The 18,672-nt window shown below is 44.6% G+C and overlaps 1 protein-coding gene across 1 annotated transcript in view; it reads left to right on the top strand.

The window, feature by feature from the left end:
- slc4a2b (solute carrier family 4 member 2b) overlaps positions 1-18,672 on the top strand; it is a 47,057-nt gene that overhangs the window by 21,296 nt on the left and 7,089 nt on the right. Inside the window, exons 8-22 of the mRNA XM_037693901.1 lie at positions 2,567-2,747; positions 2,818-2,953; positions 3,121-3,322; positions 3,400-3,505; positions 3,595-3,779; positions 4,685-4,901; positions 6,778-6,984; positions 7,088-7,236; positions 9,061-9,255; positions 9,354-9,590; positions 11,038-11,127; positions 16,947-17,113; positions 17,279-17,532; positions 17,627-17,796; positions 17,906-18,079. Coding sequence (XP_037549829.1) covers positions 2,567-2,747; positions 2,818-2,953; positions 3,121-3,322; positions 3,400-3,505; positions 3,595-3,779; positions 4,685-4,901; positions 6,778-6,984; positions 7,088-7,236; positions 9,061-9,255; positions 9,354-9,590; positions 11,038-11,127; positions 16,947-17,113; positions 17,279-17,532; positions 17,627-17,796; positions 17,906-18,079 — 2,670 coding nt within the window. The remainder of the gene's footprint in view (positions 1-2,566; positions 2,748-2,817; positions 2,954-3,120; positions 3,323-3,399; positions 3,506-3,594; positions 3,780-4,684; positions 4,902-6,777; positions 6,985-7,087; positions 7,237-9,060; positions 9,256-9,353; positions 9,591-11,037; positions 11,128-16,946; positions 17,114-17,278; positions 17,533-17,626; positions 17,797-17,905; positions 18,080-18,672) is intronic.

Below are 18,672 nucleotides of genomic sequence, written 5' to 3'. Positions count from 1 at the left end.
ATATATATATATATATATATATATATATATATATATATATATATATAATAAACAAAAGCGACCCCAGCACTGACCCCTGAGGAACACCATTGAGTATATGGAGAGAAGAGGAAGCTAAACCTCCTACTTTAACACACTGAGATCCATTGGTCAGATAGTTGTCAAACAAATGAAGAGCTTGTTCTGACATATCCTCATTTTTTTCTTTAGTCTTTATACTAATTTTAAACAAATGTCTGTTTTAAAAGGTAAAATAAATAAAACCTTTGTTTTTTTTATTTTTATTTTTATTTTTTTTACAAAATTATCTCCAGTATTTCTAGAAAATATAAAATCCCTGTTTCTTGGGTTCGTTTAAAATTTATTTAAGATTTTGTAACTTTTTTTATTTTGTATTTTTGACCTTTGTCGCACATATGTTGAAAGATTAGACAGAATATAAAAATAATGCAAAACTGAATGTTTAAAAAATACATCAAGATGCATTAGTTTTTTAAAATGCAATAAATATATATTTATTTTAAAAAATCCTTATTGGTAAATTGAAGCAGGTTAGTGTCTTAATTTAATATATATTTGGAACTCAAACTATTAAAAATAATAAAACTCATGCTCAATAATCCAGGGAAAAATCCAGGGAAAAATATAATATAAAAATGTTATATTAAAACAAGATTTGATTACTTTTAATATTAATCTTTAATTTTTCCAGCAATAAAAACACAAAATAAGGGCTTCATCGTGATCTCAGAATTCGTAATATTTTGGTTCTTCATTTATTTTTCCTCTGATTTAACTCTTTATTGTGGTAAATATTTTCTCATGTCTCGGTTTCGCCTGCCTGTTTTACCGATGTGACAGGGAGGAACGGAGGCAATAAAAAATGAATGAATGAGTTCTTTGCTTTCACGCGTTGAGAAAAGGAAAAAGAGAGGAGAGAGGCTCTCAGGTAACCAGACACTGGGAGCTCCTGAGAAAGAAAGAAAAAGAAAGACGAGGGGGGCCATGTTTTATTAACACACACACTTATTCTCATACCCAGCTCTGAGCCCCCAGCAGCCCAGGTAAACAAAGTCCTGTCAGGTGTGTGAGGGACAGTAACTGGTAACACATGAAGGGTGGTGGTGTTTGAGCGCTCACCTGCTCCGTCTCGCTCCTGCAGTCAGTACCGGTGGTTCTGTACCGCTCTTCCTCTCGGCCAGAGGGCTTCCTCCTGAACTCCGGTCAAATGGCTCTGTACCAGAAGGTGAGACAGGGCGGCCCCCCCGTCCAGGGTCAGGTTTGACCTGTGTGAGCGTGATTTCGCAGGCATGCAGCAGGTGCAGCGTGGCACGAGGACGCAGATTTATTTTGATGGGAGGTTACACGCAGGACTGTGACTGACCAGCATGGTGTTAAATAACTTCCTTTTAACAAACACTGAACGCTGAGAGGAGCTAAACATTGTTTTAAATAACGTTTGGTATTTGAATTGTTCTTTAAACATTATTTCATGGTCGTATAAAGCAGTGGTTCCTAACTCTGGTCCTTGAGGAACACCGTCCTACATGTTTTAGTCGTTTCCCTGCTCTAACACGCCTGATTCAGTGATTTGATTACTTCATCAAGTTCTGCAGAAGCCTGTTAATCACCCGTTCATTCAAAGCAGGAAAACAATTAAATCATGCAGGATGGTGTTCCTCAAGGACCAGAGTTGGGAACCACTGGTATAAAGAACGTGACTTTCTCAAAGGCAATAAATGTTAGAAGTCTGTTTTATCATATCATATACACAAACCTCTGCTTGAAGTCACTTAAATTTGTTTACATCAGCACTATATGGTAATAAAAGCTAGTAATTACATTGTTAACGACAAATAAAAACACTAAATAAAGAATTTTATTTTAAGGTAAGTAATGTGTTTAAAACATTTTGTTTTGTGGCTCGCTTGTTTTCTCCGTAAGCATGGCTTTGTTTTACTGCAAGTTGGTTTTCTGAGCAGAAACCTCCTAATAAAGTGAAGTTCAGTTGTTTTGAAGTGGGGTTCTATTGAAAAACTTTAGCAATAAATATCTCACGTGTAGTAGATAGCACCTTGAGCTTCTCAGTTTAGAGGAATCGGGTTTAATTCTGACCAGATTAGCAGACTAAAAGTTATTCCAAGCAATAAGAGGAATAAGACCAAAGTGGATTGCTGCTAGCATAACACAACACTAAACTGTTAGTTTAAAAATTAGCGCCTACATGAACTGCTCTGAAATAGTTGAGATTAGAGTTGATTCAAGACAGCAGCAGTTTGTTTTGGTCTTTTCTCAGCTTGAAGTAGGCATCATCTCATCAGTCCAGTCAGAACTAATCTCTTTTTCTTTAAAGTGAGATTGTTCAAAGAGGATCTACAACAGGTAGGATACTTATTACCTTCCACAGAACCCCACTTTTAAGAGCTCTGAACTAATCGTTTATCTTCTAAGTTTAGTTTGACTGAACCGCTGTCAGGTCTGAGTCCTTCCCATAGCTGAATGAATAATTTAGTTTGGTCAGTAATGTCTGAATGAACCTGCGTTGTGCTTTGTGATGCACCTCCAGGTGTTTGTGGAGCTGAACGAGTTGACGATGGACAAGAACCAGGAGATGCAGTGGAAGGAGACGGCTCGTTGGATCAAGTTTGAAGAAGATGTGGAGGAGGAGACGGACCGCTGGGGGAAGCCTCACGTTGCTTCTCTGTCTTTCCGCAGTTTGTTGGAGCTCAGAAGGACAATCTCCCACGGTAAAGTATTATCTTGACGGTTTTTCGTGCCTAAAAGTAATGCAGCTCCTAACTGGCTGCGTGTTTCCAGGAGCGGTGCTGCTGGACTTGGACCAGAAGACCCTGCCTGGCATCGCTCACCAGGTGGTGGAACAAATGATTATTTCTGACCAGATCAAAGCAGAGGACCGAGCCAACGTCCTGAGGGCTCTGCTGCTCAAACACAGGTGACTGATGATCACACGTTTGCTACGTTTATGAAAAGTGATAAAAGTTCACGTTGTTAAAACGTCTCTCGCTGCTACACACTTCCTGCTTGTAGACTGCTTTGTGGTTTGTTGCAGCCTCTCCTCCTCCTGCTCACCCTCTCTCTCCCTCTTCCTGCCTCCCAAAGTCACCCGAGCGACGAGAAGGACCACACAAACCATTTTCCCAGGAACATCTCAGCAGCCAGCCTCGGCAGTCTGATCCCACACCACCTCAACACAAACCACAACCATCAGCTGGAGCCCTCGGTGACCGACCCGCTCATGGGCGTTGGCAACTCCACGGCAGACAGTGACACCCGCATCGACATGGACAAGAACGAGCTGCAGGTACGTCCGAGTCAAATCTGGTGACAACGGTTTGTTCTTGCCCGTCGTCTTCATCATTGTGTGTTTGGTGGGAGTAGAAGGAGCCGGCTCTAGGGTTGGGCATGCATCGGTCCAAGTCCAAGCATGAGCTGAAGCTTCTGGAGAAGATTCCAGAGAACGCTGAGGCCACTGTAGTCCTTGTGGGTGAGTTAACATAAACTGGAGCTACGTTTAAACCTTTTCTGTGTGTTCCCACTTACTGGTTCGTTTGACCATCTGGTGTCGTCTTCCAGGCAGCGTCGACTTCTTGGAGCAGCCCACGATGGCGTTTGTGAGGCTGCAGGAGGCAGTGGAGCTGGAGTCGGTTCTGGAAGTGCCCGTCCCCGTTAGGTTCCTCTTTGTTCTCCTGGGACCTCCAACCAGCAGCATGGACTACCACCAGATTGGCCGCTCCATCTCTACTCTCATGTCTGACAAGGTAAACTACCGTATTTTCCAGCCTATAAGTTGCAGTTTTTTGTATAATTTACATACCCTGCAACTTATAGGCCCAAGTGACATATTTATGGATTTTTTCCCATATTTATAAACCATTTTTTGGCTGAGATATGACCGTTTTCATTCATTCTGACTGGAAAACAAAAAGAAGAGCAGTACCACTTGATGGCAGCAGAGTATTAATAGTGGTATGGCACTCTGTTGGCTGTTGTATCATGTAATAGGTAAACGTGGCTATAATGACAAATTCAAAAAAGTTCAAGACAAAAACAACTGGACTTTATTTATTATACTATACTTTATTGTTTTTTTCTTGAACTTTTTAAAATTTACCATGTCCTGGATGACTGAGAATCTTCACCAGCTTCTAATGACTCAGTCGGCCTGACACAGGCTCCCCCACCTTCATTCTGCTCGCTGCTTGGAACCGTCAAAACAGCTGCACCGCCCCGGCGAAATGCAGCTGATTTGACCATTAAAGTACATTTATTAAGCAAATGTTAGACTGAGACACACCTTTACTAAAATTTAGAGCAAACAAATAATTGTTTTTAAGTGTTAATCTTGTTAAATTCTTGTTAAAGTCCTCCCATGCACGCTACCGCGGCTGCAATTTGGCAGCCAATCAGTTTTTGGCACAACACCGGTCCACGTTTCCAGGTTCTGCAGTGACGCGTAACAAACGCGACACGTCAGTAGTGACGCATAATAGATGTGACATATATGGCGAAGCAACATATTTATGGATTTTTCCACTTTATTAGACAAATATGGACTGATACGACTTATAGGGCGGTGCGACGTGTCCGCAGGAAAATACGGTAGTTGTTTGTTCAAGCTGTAAAGATCTAGTGATTAAGAGAAAATCTCCGTTTTGCCATCCAGCAATTTCACGAGGCAGCTTACCTGGCAGACGACAGACACGACCTCCTGAACGCCATCAACTGCTTCCTGGACTGCAGCATCGTGCTGCCGCCTTCAGAGATGGGAGACGACGAGCTGCTGCGCTCCGTCGCTCGCTTTCAGAGGGAGATGCTGCGCAAGAGGGAAGAACGAGAAGTTAAGCTGCAGGCAAAAGAGCCAAAAAGCCACGAAGAGAAAGGTAAACTTCTCAACTAGAGAAACTGCATTGCCTGCGAAAGTGCAGTGTGAATGCTTATTGCAGAATAACCTGCTGAAATTACCTTAAAAACATGCTGAAATGTAGCTGAATTGAGGAACAAGTGTAAATTAGCAGAAGAAAGAACACATATTTGCTGAATTGGGTTTAAATAAGCAGAAATGAGCACAAACATTAGCAAATTAACTAAAAAAGCAGAAAATAGCTAAAGTAGCTGAAAAGTCAGAAAGAAGCTACCAGAAAGAAACATAAAGAGCTGAAATGAGTTTTAAAAAAGCTGGAGTTAGTTGCAAAAGCTAAAATGAGCATAAAAACTGTTAACTAGTAGCTGGAATTGCAGAAACTAGCGGACAAAGCAGAAATGAGCATAATAAACTGAAATTAGCAGAAAAAGTTAATTAAGCTGAAAGTAGCAGAAATTACCACAAAAAAACTTGACTTTATCTAAAATCTGCTAACATTTGCTAAAAAAAAAAAGTAGCTGAAATAGGGGTTGAACGAGTATATAATTTTTAAACTCGACATTAACATAATAAAACCCGAGTACATCTCGAGTATTTGATGACGTCGTAGATCTCAAGATACAAAAATAAATAAATAAATAAATAAAACCGCAAAAAAAGGTAATTATTTACAAAAAAAAGACCAACAAAACATTGGGAGCGTATATTAAGCTCCTACCATTTATCATACTGCAAATAAGTCACAGGTAAAACTAAACTATTAGTTATTATTATTAAACTGCAAACGTGAAGAAACATGCAGCACGTCGAAAACAAAACTTAAACCGAAGCTGGTTCTGGTTCAGTGGATAGGACCCGGTGTTACACCATACTCTGTGACCTGCCACAGTGCAACACCGCCCCCTACGGTCATACGGTGGTCACATAATATGACGTCACTACGGATACCCGACGTTACATTTTTAACATCAATAGATGTCCTAGCGCTCGATGTGTAGATTACTCGAGTACTCTGTTAATGCCCTAAGCTGAAATAGTATAACAAGCTTAAATTAGCAGATAAAAGCAGAAAGGACATGTTTGCCAAGTTTGGCTGAAAGAAGCAGAAATGAGAACAAGAAAGTAGAAATTATCTGAAAAAAACTGAAAGTAACAACAGGCAAACAAAAGTAGCTAAAAAAAAGCAGAAAGAAGCTTAAATTACCACACGGAAGTGGAGAGAGCACGTTTTTGCTGAATTTGTTTGAAAAATGTTGAAATGAGTGCAAAAAATATGGAATAACTGAAAAAAATAAAATTAGCATAAAACAGCTAAATACTAGCTTAAATGGCAGAAAAATCTGAAACTTGCAGAAATAAGCTGAAAGGAGCATAACGAGCTGAAATCAGCAGAAAACGGTTAGAAGAAGCACAAAAATGTAGTAGTTAGCTGAAATAATCTGAAAGGAGCACAAAACAGCTGAACAAAAAAGCTGGAATGAGCTGAAAGTAGCTAAAAAAAAGTTTAAATTTGCACAAGGAAGCTGAAAGAAGCTGAACCAGAACAAAAAGTGAAAGGAGCAGTAAAAGGTTGTAAACAGATCTAAAGATATGAAGGATGAAAAATGAGCTCAATTCATTTTCAATGGGAAAAAAAATGACAGAAAAGGCTAAATATTTCATAAAGCTAAAGTTGCACCAATACCAAAACTCATAGCTAGATTGTCCTGAACGAGCTGAACATTTTGATTTATGATTTGTTGAAACAGTTTAAAAATTGCGGGACAGCGCCGAAAAAAGTCTGGAAGAAAAATGGATCACAATAGAGTGAATGCTTCATAAACATTCACACAATTATAACATTTAATGTGTTGTATGGATTTTCTGATAACCAGATGTGTCTTTCTGTCGTCCAGAGGCTCTCCTCACGCCTTCAGAAGAGTCAGACGACCCTTTAAAGCGCAGCGGGCTCCTTTTTGACGGGCTGATAAAAGACGTTAAGCGCCGGTACCCAAAATACGCCAGTGACTTCAAGGATGCACTGAGCAGTCAGTGCATGGCTGCAGTTATCTTCATCTACTTCGCTGCGCTCTCTCCAGCCATCACATTCGGAGGTTTGCTCGGTGAGGCTGGGTGGAAAGTTTTCTAATTTAATCTCGTTAATGATGATTGATGAATGTGTTAATGAGCCATTGGTTGGAGCGTTAATGAGCCATGTGTAAACAGGCGAGAAGACTGACGGCCTGATTGGCGTCTCGGAGCTGATCGTGTCGACGTCGGTGCAGGGCATCATCTTCTGTCTTCTTGGAGCTCAGCCGCTGCTGATTGTGGGCTTCTCTGGACCCATGCTGGTCTTTGAAGAAGCGTTTTTCAGCGTAAGTTTCCCATCATGGTGTCTGTAAATAAAAAATAGTAATTTCATGTAAATACATATTTTTCTTCCTAAAATTCTTGATTTTTTTAATTTTATTATTATTTTGTCATAAAACCTGAAAACACATTAAAAAAAATTTCACATCTACAGGTCCTTCTCAAAAAATTAGCATATTGTGATAAAGGTCATTATTTTCCATAATGTAATGATAAAAATGAAACTTTCATATATTTCAGATTCATTGCACACCAACTGAAATATTTCAGGTCTTTAATTGTTTTAATACTGATGATTATGGCATACAGCTCATGAAAACCCAAAATGCCTGTCTCAAAAAATTAGCATATTTCATCCCACCAATGAAAGACAAGTGTTTTTAAAACAAAAAACGGCAACCTTCAAATAATCATGTTCAGTTATGCACTCAATACTTGGCCGGGAATCCTTTTGCATGAATGACTGCTTCAGTGCGGCGTGGCATGGAGGCAATCAGCCTGTGGCACTGCTGAGGTGTTATGGAGGCCCAGGATGCTTCGATAGCGGCCTTAAGCTCATCCAGAGTGTTGGGTCTTGCGTCTCTCAACTTTCTCGTCACAATATCCCACAGGTTCTCTATGGGGTTCAGGTCAGGAGAGTTGGCAGGCCAATTGAGCACAGTAATACCATGGTCAGTAAACCATTTACCAGTGGTTTTGGCACTGTGAGCAGGTACCAGGTCGTGCTGAAAAATGAAATCTTCATCTCCATAAAGCTTTTCAGCAGATGGAAGCATGAAGTGCTCCAAAATCTCCTGATAGCTAGCTGCATTGACCCTGCCCTTGATAAAACACAGTGGACCAACACCAGCAGCTGACATGGCACCCCAGATCATCACTGACTGTGGGTGCTTCACACTGGACTTCTGGCATTTTGGCATTTCCTTCTCCTTCTCCCCAGTCTTCCTCCAGACTCTGGCACCTTGATTTCCGAATGACATGCAAAATTTGCTTTCATCCGAAAAAAGTACTTTGGACCACTGAGCAACAGTCCAGTGCTGCTTCTCTGTAGCCCAGGTCAGGCGCTTCTGCTGCTGTTTCTGGTTCAAAAGTGGCTTGACCTGGGGAATGCGGCACCTGTAGCCCATTTCCTGCACACGCCTGTGCACGGTGGCTCTGGATGTTTCTACTCCAGACTCAGTCCACTGCTTCCGCAGGTCCCCCAAGGTCTGGAATCGGCCCTTCTCCACAATCCTCCTCAGGGTCCGGTCACCTCTTCTCGTTGTGCAGCGTTTTCTGCCACACTTTTCCCTTCCCACAGACTTCCCACTGAGGTGCCTTGATACAGCACTCTGGGAACAGCCTATTCGTTCAACAATTTCTTTCTGTGTCTTACCCTCTTGCTTGAGGGTGTCAATGATGGCCTTCTGGACAGCAGTCAGGTCGGCAGTCTTACCCATGATTGTGGTTTTGAGTAATGAACAAGGCTGGGAGTTTTTAAAAGCCTCAGGAATCTTTTGCAGGTGTTTAGAGTTACGTCGTTGATTCAGATGGTTAGGTTAATAGCTTGTTTAGAGAACCTTTTCATGATATGCTAATTTTTTGGGACAGGCATTTTGGGTTTTCATGAGCTGTATGCCATAATCATCAGTATTAAAACAATTAAAGACCTGAAATATTTCAGTTGGTGTGCAATGAATCTGAAATATATGAAAGTTTCATTTTTATCATTACATTATGGAAAATAATGACCTTTATCACAATATGCTAATTTTTTGAGAAGGACCTGTATTTGCTGAATAAAATCTGTTTAAAGTTTTGCTTTTCGCTCCTGTTTTGTGTTTCAACAGTTCTGCAAAGCGAATCACATCGAGTACCTAACGGGCCGCGTCTGGATCGGCTTCTGGCTCATCATCATCGTCGTCATCATGGTGGCTTTTGAAGGCAGCTTCCTGGTGCGATTTGTCTCCCGATTTACCCAAGAAATCTTCTCCCTGCTCATCTCCCTCATTTTCATCTGCGAGACCTTCATCAAACTCGGCAGGGTACGCCTGAAGGAACGAGTTCGGGCTTTGAAACGAGTGCAAGCTCTTTGTGTTTTATGAGGCAGAGTTCTGTCTGAACCTGAAACGCTTGTGTGCAGACTTTCAAGGAGCACCCGCTGAAACGCTGCTCGCTCGACAACAGCACAGACGCAGACGTATTGGCAGAAAACGCCACCCTGGTTCAGACCAACGCCACGTTTCCAAACAGCACGCAGAGCGTCATGGTGAGCGGACAGCCCAACACCGCGCTGCTCTCTCTAGTTCTCATGGCGGGAACGTTCCTCATCGCTTTCTACCTGCGAAAGTTCAAGAACAGCGCCTTTTTCCCCGGCAGGGTAAGACCATTCAGTCTCAGTTTCTCCAGTCAAAAAGAAAGTTTGAGAACGTTTTTCATATTTTCATTCTGATCTGATCTGATCTACTAAATTACCTTCAAACGAAAAATCACATTTCCTGCAAAAATGCAGTGTGAATGCTTAATCCTGAAGAACTTGCTGAAAAACAGTTGAAACTAACTAAAACATGCTGAAATGTAGCTGAAATGGAAGAGCCAGCCTAAATTAGCAAAAGAAAGCAGAACAAACACATATTTGCTGAGTTAGGTTTAAATTAGCAGAAATAAGCACAGAAATCAGCTAAAAAAAAGGCTGAAATTAGCTAAATAAAAAAACTGAAAAGTAGCTGAAAAGGTAGAAAGAAGCTTAAACTTCTAGAAAGAAGGGGAAGGAGCTGAAATTAGCTAAATAAAAAAGTGGAATTAGCTGGAAAAGCTAAATTTAGCATAAAAACAGCTAAAAAGTAGCTGAAACAGCAGAAAAAGCTGAAACTAGCAAAAAAAGCTGAAAGGAGCATAACAAGCTGAAATTAGGAGAAAGAAGATGATTAAGCTGAGAGTAGCTGAAATTACCATGAAAAACTTTAATTTATCTGAAAACAGCTGAAATTCATTTAATGCTAAAAAAAAGTAGATGAAATAGTAGAACAAGCTTAAATTAGCAGAAGAAAGCAGAATGAACACGTTTGCCCAATTAGGATGAAAGAAGCAAAAATTAGCACAAAAAAGCTGAAATTAGCAAAAAAGACAAAAAAGAAACAGCTGAAAAGTAGCTTAAAACCAGTAAGAAGTATAAATTACCAGAAGGAAGTGGAGAGAGCCCAATTTTGTTAAATTAAGTTGAAAAAAGTTGAAATGAATGCAAAAATGTGGAATTTGCTGAAAAAGCTTAAATTTGCATAAAACACCTATATGCTGTAGTAGCTGAAACTTGCAGATATAAGCTGAAAGGAGTGTAACAAGCTGAAATTAGCAGAAATACATTAGAAGAAGCACAAAAATGTTGTAGTTAGCAGAAATATTGGTAATCTAAAAGGAAAAAACAGCTGAAATGAGCTGAAAGTAGGAGAATTTTATTTAATTGTTTTAATTTGCAGAAGGAAGCTGAAAGAAGCTGAAGCAGAACAAAATGTGAAATGAGCAGTAAAAGGTTGTAAACAGATCTAAAGATTTGAAGGATGTAAAATGAGCTCAATTCATTTTCTATGAGAAAAAAAATATCAGAAAAGGCTAAATATTTCAAAAAACTAAAGTTGCACCAATACCAAAAGTCATAGCAGGATTGTCCTGATAGAGCTGAACGTTTTGATTTATGATTTGTTGAAGTAGTACAAAAATTGTGGAAAGAGAAAATGCTGAAAATTGTACGGAAGACAAATGGATCACAATAGTTTGAATGCTTCATAAACGTTCACACTGTTAGTTCACTCCCGTGTTCTGTGGTCTAGTTCCGCAGGATGATTGGAGACTTCGGAGTCCCCATCGCGATCCTCATCATGGTCCTGGTGGACTACAGCATCAAGGACACGTACACTCAAGTGAGTTTCTGTGGACTTTGTGTTCTATTTCATCCCTCCTGACTGCCAGAGGGCGGTGCTGAAAGCACTCAATGTTCCCTTCGCGCATGCGCTGTTCGAGTAATAACACCAACGGAGTCACAGGTGTGACACGCATGACCAATCAGAGGCTATATAGCCTGACATCATCCGCAGCTCTGCTCCTTTTTTCTTCTTGCGCGCGGTTCATCCAGGGCTCCAGCCCTTGGACCTTTTCATCATCGTCGGAGGCCCGACTTCCCGTTGGCCGGAGCAGCGTTTTTGCCCTCCTAGGGGCCGCGACGGTTTAGCCTTCGTTCAAGGTACTTCTTCTGTTCGTTGGGGACTACGCCGGCTTTCGCCCCTCTCCCAACTTACAGTGTCTGACTACTGTGTGTGTGTGATTCAACACTGGTGAGTAGTCTTTCACTTCTATTTTGCCTTGGTTAGCGGAACCGTCCGCTCTGCTGGAGGTTCCCAATCGCGAGGTCGGTTTGGGTTATGCTCCGAAGTTAGTTACGTAGCCAGCTGTGTTCTGGTCTTGTTTTTTAATTTGTAGGGGCGAGTGTTCGCGCACCCTTTATCAATCATTTTTCACCAACCTCATAAACGGTTGGACTGAACTAGCAGTGCTAGCCTCTGTGAGTTTTGGCCTTGTTTTCTATTGGTGAAGGCTAGCATTCGTTGCGCACCCTCTCTCAATTATTTTTACCAACCTTATAAACTGCTGGACCGAGCTAGTGGTACTAGTCTCCCTACATTCTGGCCTTGTTTTCTATTGGTAAAGGCTAGCGTTACGCACCCTTTCCCAATTATTTTTCCCAACCTCATGAATGGTTGGACTAAGCTAGAGATGCTGGTCTCTCTGAGTTCTGGCCTTGTTTTAATTGGTGAAGGCAAGCGTTCACGCCCCCTCTCCCAATCACTTGCACCAACCTGGTAAACGGTTGGATTGGGCTAGCGGTGCTAGCCTCACTGAGTTCTGGCCTTGTTTTAATTGGTGAAGGAAAGCATTTGCGCCCCCTCTCCCAATTGTTCTCTTTTACCAGCTGAGCTAGTGGTGCTAGCCTCACTGAGTTTTGGCATTGTTTTAATTGGTGAAGGAAAGCGTTAACGCCCCTCTCCCAATTGTTCTCGTTTACCAGCAGAGCTAGCGGTGCTAGCCTTACTGAGTTCTGGCCTTGTTTTAATTGGTGAAGGAAAGCGTTTGCGCCCCCTCTCCCAATTGTCCTCTTTTCCCAGCTGAGCTAGCGGTGCTAGCCTCACTAAGTTTTGGCCTTGTTTTAACTGGTGAAGGAAAGCATTCGTGCCCCTCTCCCAATTGTTCTCTTTACCAGCTGAGCTAGCGGTGTTAACCTTTCCGAGTTTCTTTGCCGTAATTTTTCGTCCTGTATCTTGGACATAGCTGGCCGTGCCAGCCCCTTTGCCGGTAGCAGATTTTTACCTACCTTGATTGTCTTTAAGTAAACTGCCTAAAGTAAGGAGCATGGACAGCTCTCACTGCTGTACAGTTTGTGGAGGCATGCTCCAGACAGATGACGGTTACGACCTGTGTTCTGCCTGCCTTGGACATGACCATCTGGTGGAGGCCCTGTCAGAGAACCCCTGCATGAATTGCAGCTTCATGTCACGTGCTGTGAGGGTGGCCCGGCTGGCCCAGTTTCGCCCCGAACTCTGCAATGACCTCCTGCCTTCTGGGCAGGAGGCTCCACCTAGGCGCTCGAAGCACCGGACTGAGGCTGCAGTTTCTGAGGCCCCTCCTGGGAAGAGGCGAGTCAGGTCTGATATGGGCCTCTCCACGAGGGTGGAGCAGCTTTCCGCTGAATTAGCGGAGATAAAAGTCCCTTTTTCAGGTACGCCAACTGGGAACTGAACCAGTGGCAGCGACCAGACTCTCTGCCTCTCACCTTTTAGGTGAGGAGGAATAGTCATCTCAAGTCTCAGAGACTGGTTCATTTTCTTCGTCTCAGAGCGTAGCTAGTGGGTCAGGTGACGGCTCAATGCCAGACGTCATGTGTATGGCCCTGAGACAATTGCAGCTGGATGTCCCGCAACCAGAGGAGTCCATCCCTGGAAGTGCCCTCTTCAGGTGCAGACGGGCCCCTCCGTCCTTTTCTGTCCCTCCATCGGAGGAGTACCTGAGAGAGTTGCATGGTTGCTGGCAGGACCCAAAGGTCTTTGCACACCTCTCCACAGATGGTGGAGTGTTGGCGGCTATGCATAAGCCAGCTGCAGCGGGCTTGGAACGCATGCCGGTGATGGAACCTGCTGTTGCATCACTCATCATGTCACCAGGGGAAGTTCAGCGCAGTGCTGTTTGGTGCCTGTCCAGGTACAACAGACAAGACAGCAGTTTTCAGGCCTTAGCAGGGCGATGCCCCCTCCACATCCAAGGCGCCCGTCAGCTGATCCCAGCATTCGGCCGCCGCCTCGGGGTCACGATCGGCCGAGTGGTTTGTTACCCTCGTGCGGTTCAGCAGAGACCCGACAGGAGCTTTCGTGAGTCAGTCCACCAACCAGCTGTGCAGGTTTGGACCGGGGACTCTGGCCGCCCCACCCCACAACTCCCAGGAGCCGTGGAGGGAGACTCTGATGCCACCGGGCCGACCGCTGGATACTTCTCCCACCAATACCCGTGTCAAGGTGACTATAATCACCAACCCAGTGAAGGCTCGAGCACTAGACCAAGAGTTTTTTGCCCTTCTGGCCAAGGGTGCAATTGAGGCAGTGGACCCTCTGTAACAACCCAGAGGCTATTACTCGACTTACTTCCTCATGCAAAGAGGACTGCGGTTTTCGTCCCATTTTAGTTCTGAGGGGACTCAACCAGTACCGAAGGGTGCTGCCCTCCCACATGCTCATGACAGCAGAGGTCCTTCAAGCTGTCACGAGAGGAGAATGGTTCACGTCTATTGACCTGAAAGATGCTTATTCTCATGTGCCTATTGCGACAGGACATCGCCGATTTCTCAGGTTTGCCTATTGGGGTCATAACTGGCAGTTCCGGGTACTCCCATTTGGGCTCTCTCTTTTTCACCGAGGTTGTTCACTCGGTGCGTGAAGGCAGCCCTCTTGCCTCTGCAGGCCTACGGAGTGTAGGTTCTGCTGTACTAATTGATTGGCTTCTCTGTGCCCTGTCTCGGGCCTGTGCCTTTCACGACACAAATCGCCTGCTTGCTCATGTGTTCCAGTTGGGCTTTAATGTCAACCTGGAGAAAAGCTGCCTGATCCCTTCCCAGACGATCACCTTTCTTGTGTGGCTCTGGATTCACCCTCCATGAGAGCTCGCCCATCTGCTCAAAGGATGGGTGACATACTCCAGTTGGTCAGTCGGTTCAGGCTTGGCAGGCAGCTCCCCTACGTTGCCTTCCATCAGCTACAAGGCAACTGACGTCAGTCACTCGGGTGGTGCCCTTAGATCCGCTTTCACTTCGCCCCTTGCAAAGGCGGCTCAACAGCTTTGCCTGGATGCCAGGCTGCACAGGTATCACAAGCTCACAGTGACATGGTCACGTCTTCATGCCCTGATTCCATGGAGGGACAAAGATTAGTTGTCCAGGGGTGTCCCCATGGGAGTGGTAGTGTATCTCAGGGAAGCGGTCACGACAGATGCCAGCTCCTTAGGATGGGGTGCTTTGTGACAACGCAGAGCGGTTCAGGGCCACTGGGGTCAAAGGACCGCTCCAACCATATAAGGTGCTGGAGCTGCGTGCACTGCATTTGGCACTCAGGTACTTCTTGCCCCACCTGGAAGCGGGGCATGTTCTCATTCGGTCAGACAACACCTCTGTTGCCTACCACATCAACCACCAGGGGGGCACCAGGTCAGCACAACTTCTGAGTATGTCCAGAGAGCCCTTGGAATGGGCCTCTCCTCACCTGTCCACCCTGCGGGCGGCATACTTACCAGGGCGACACAGTCAGGCCGCAGACTTTCTCTCCCGCCAGGGGTCTGCTCTGGGAGAGCGGTCCCTCCACAGCGACATAGTGCTGATGATCTGGGAACGTTTTGGTCAGGCAGAGGTAGACCTGTTTGCGACAGAGGAGTCAACTCAGTGTCCCCTATGATACTCCCCTACCGGGGCGTCTGGTGCGCTGGGCCAGGACGCATTGGCCCATCCTTGGCCAAGGGTCCTCCTATATACCTTTCCACTCCTTCCTCTAATTCGGTCGACCCTTCACGGAGTCCTCGGGGAGGGCCACAGGATGCTGCTGGTGGCTCCGTATTGGCCAGCATGACCATGGTTCCCACTGCTATGGGGCCTATGTCAAGGCGTCCCATGGTATCTTCCGACCAGGAGGGACTTGCTTTTTCAGTTGGGGGGACTGATAAGGCACCCCAATCCTCAACATCTTCGGCTGTGGATGTGGCCACTGCAAAGCTAGGACAGCAGCTGACTTGAGTTTTGAGCCCCGTCAGACACACCATCCTGGGCGTTGGGGCACCCTCTACTTGTCAGCAGTACGAAAACAGGTGGCGTCTGTTTTCCCAATGGTGTTCTGACCAAAATGAGGATCCATTCTCCTGTACAGTACCCACCATTCTGGAGTTCCTCCAGTCTCTCCTTGGTAAGGGTCGCTCTCCTTCGACGCTTACAGTTTATGTAGTGGCAATTTCATTTAATCATGCCGGCATCAATGATCGTATGGTGGGGAGCCATGATCTAGTCTCTCTTTTCTGCGTGGTGCCCATATGTTGCACCCTCCGACAGCTCCACGAGCACCAGGTTGGGATCTGCCCTTGGTTCTCAAAGCTCTTAGCCGCCCTCCGTTCAAATCTCTGGTGCAGGCGGACCTCAAGTAGTTTTCGTGTAGATTACCTTTTTGTGGGCTATGGCCTCAGCAAGAGGGTCTGCGAGCTACATGCTCTCTCTCATGTCTCGGGTGGTGCCCTGAGGGCTGTGATGTTACCTTGTGGCCAAACATTGTATTTGTACCAAAGGTGTTATCTCACTCTCACTGTAACCAGCTGTTGAGGCTGCCACATTTTCAGCCTACACCTGGCGAGGGGTCTGGATTATTGTGCCTAGTGAGAGCACCGGAGACATACGTTGCAGTTCCTGCCGTTATATGATGTTCAGACCAGCTGTCTGTGTTACAGAGGCCCTAGATTAGGCTATCCTCTTTCTAAACAGCACCTCTCCCACTGCATCATGGATGTCATCTGCTACGTCTACGCCACAGGGCACGACCCCCTGCCGGTCGACGTGAAGGCTCACTGTACCAGGAGCGTGTTCGCTTCCTGGGCTGCCCTGAGAGGGGTTCCGATGGAAGCAATATGTGTTGCCGCATTATGGACTTCCCCAAGCACGTCACCAGATTTTACAGAGTGAACGTGGCCACCCCTCATCCCCTGGGCCAGAGTCTTCTGCAAGGGTCCTCTGGGCCTCCTCATTGAGGTGTGTGCTCAGGATTCCTTGTGACATCGTTGGTATTAGTCATTCAGTGCTTTCAGCACTGCCCTCTGGCGGTCAGGAGGGATGAAATAGAATGAAAGTTACGTATGTAACTACGGTTCTATGAATCCCAGATGACCGCCAGAGCTTCTCTGTCACTCAGAATTCTTGCATTCCGCGAGAAGATTCTGTAGGAGCAGAGCTGCGGATAACGTCAGGCTATATAGCCTCTAATTGGTCATCCGTGTCACACCTGTGACTCCGTTGGTATTATTACTCGAACAGCGCATGCGTGAAGGGAACATTCAGTGCTTTCAGCACCGCCCTCTGGCGGTCATCCGGGATTCATAGAACCGTAGTTACATAAGTAACTTTCATTTCTCAGTGTGTGCGATTCAATCTGAGCACCATCTTGTCTCCATCCAGAAACTGAGCGTCCCCAAAGGGTTCTCTGTGACGAGAACCGACAAGCGAGGCTGGATCATCAGTCCTCTGGGCTCAGACGGTGGATTCCCCATCTGGATGATGTTTGCCTGCTGTTTGCCCGCGCTGCTGGTTTTCATCCTCATCTTCATGGAGACTCAAATCACCACGTGAGCTACGATGCACGAGTGGCACTGATTTAAAAAAAAAAAAATCTGTTTTAATGCAAAGTTGACTTTAAAATGTGCAAAACATCAAATAAAACTGTTTCAAATCTGTTTATAAAATAAAGATGCCAGCATTTCTGTTTTTGTTCTTGTGTTTGGTCCCTGCAGCCTCATCGTCAGTAAGAAGGAGCGGATGTTGGTGAAGGGTTCTGGTTTTCACCTGGACCTTCTTCTGATCGTGGTCCTGGGCGGCTGCTCGGCTCTGTTCGGTCTGCCATGGATGGCCGCCGCCACCGTGCGCTCAGTCACTCACGTCAATGCCCTCACTGTGATGAGCAAAGCCGTCGCCCCCGGAGACAAGCCGCGCATCCAGGAGGTGAAGGAGCAGAGGGTCACCGGGCTCCTGGTCGCTGTCATGGTCGGTGAGTATCAGGCGCCAGAACATCGTCTCTTGTTTGATTATTCTTCGTTTTAGTTTTCCATAAAAGTCTTTTTCCTCGTGTTTACTCTGTCCAGGCATGTCGATCGTGATCGGAGACCTGCTGCGTCAGATCCCACTGGCTGTTCTGTTTGGGATCTTCCTCTACATGGGTGTAATGTCACTCAGTGGGATCCAGCTCACAGAGCGGATGATGCTGCTCCTCATGCCGCCCAAGTACCACCCAGACCACACCTACGTCCGCAAAGTAAGAGGAGCCAGATGTGTCTTATGCAGCAACATTTAGAAAAGAGTTAAGCGTGCCATGATTTCATATTTGTCTTATTCCTGCTAAGAGTTGTCCCCATGTCCTCCAGGTTCGGACGTGGCGCATGCACCTCTTCACCTGCATCCAGGTGGGGTGTTTAGCCGTCCTGTGGGCGGTGATGTCCACGCAGGCGTCCCTGGCTTTCCCCTTCGTCCTCATCCTCACCGTCCCGGTCAAGATGTTCGTGCTGAATCGCATCTTTAACCCCAGAGAGATGGCATGTGTGAGTTAACCACAGGGGGGCACCGTAGCCTCCATAGTCAGATCCAAGTCATGTCAGGCAATGATATGTTTTAATATGAACACTTTATCTTTATCAGTTTTACAGATAAACAAAAAAAACAAAAAAAACTTTTACACGTAACATACATTTGAATTAGAAAAAATATTTAAATTGAATGAAAATTTAATTCACTAAATCATAGTTTTTTCATCATAAAATGGATGGGTGGGTGGATGGATGGATGGATGGATGGATGGATGGATGGATGGATGGAGTAGCATGTTCTAATTATACAGAAAAAATACATATGAAATAATCAAAAAAGCAGAATACACAAATTTGGAAAGACAATATGCACATGCACAAAGTAGTAAGGAGTACTACATTCATGATTAACATACGTATGTATATATATATATGTTATATATGTTGTATATATGTTAATCATGAATATATATATTTATCATATATATATGTATGTGTGTGTATATATATATGTATGTATAAATATATATATATATATATATATGTATGTGTGTGTGTGTGTATATATATATATATATGTGTATGTATAAATATATATGTATATGTGT

Source organism: Nematolebias whitei, chromosome 20 (genome assembly GCF_014905685.2).
Source record: "Nematolebias whitei isolate Nwh7 chromosome 20, NemWhi1, whole genome shotgun sequence".
Classification (NCBI taxonomy): domain Eukaryota; kingdom Metazoa; phylum Chordata; class Actinopteri; order Cyprinodontiformes; family Rivulidae; genus Nematolebias; species Nematolebias whitei.
This window is presented reverse-complemented; position numbering and strand designations above follow the sequence as displayed.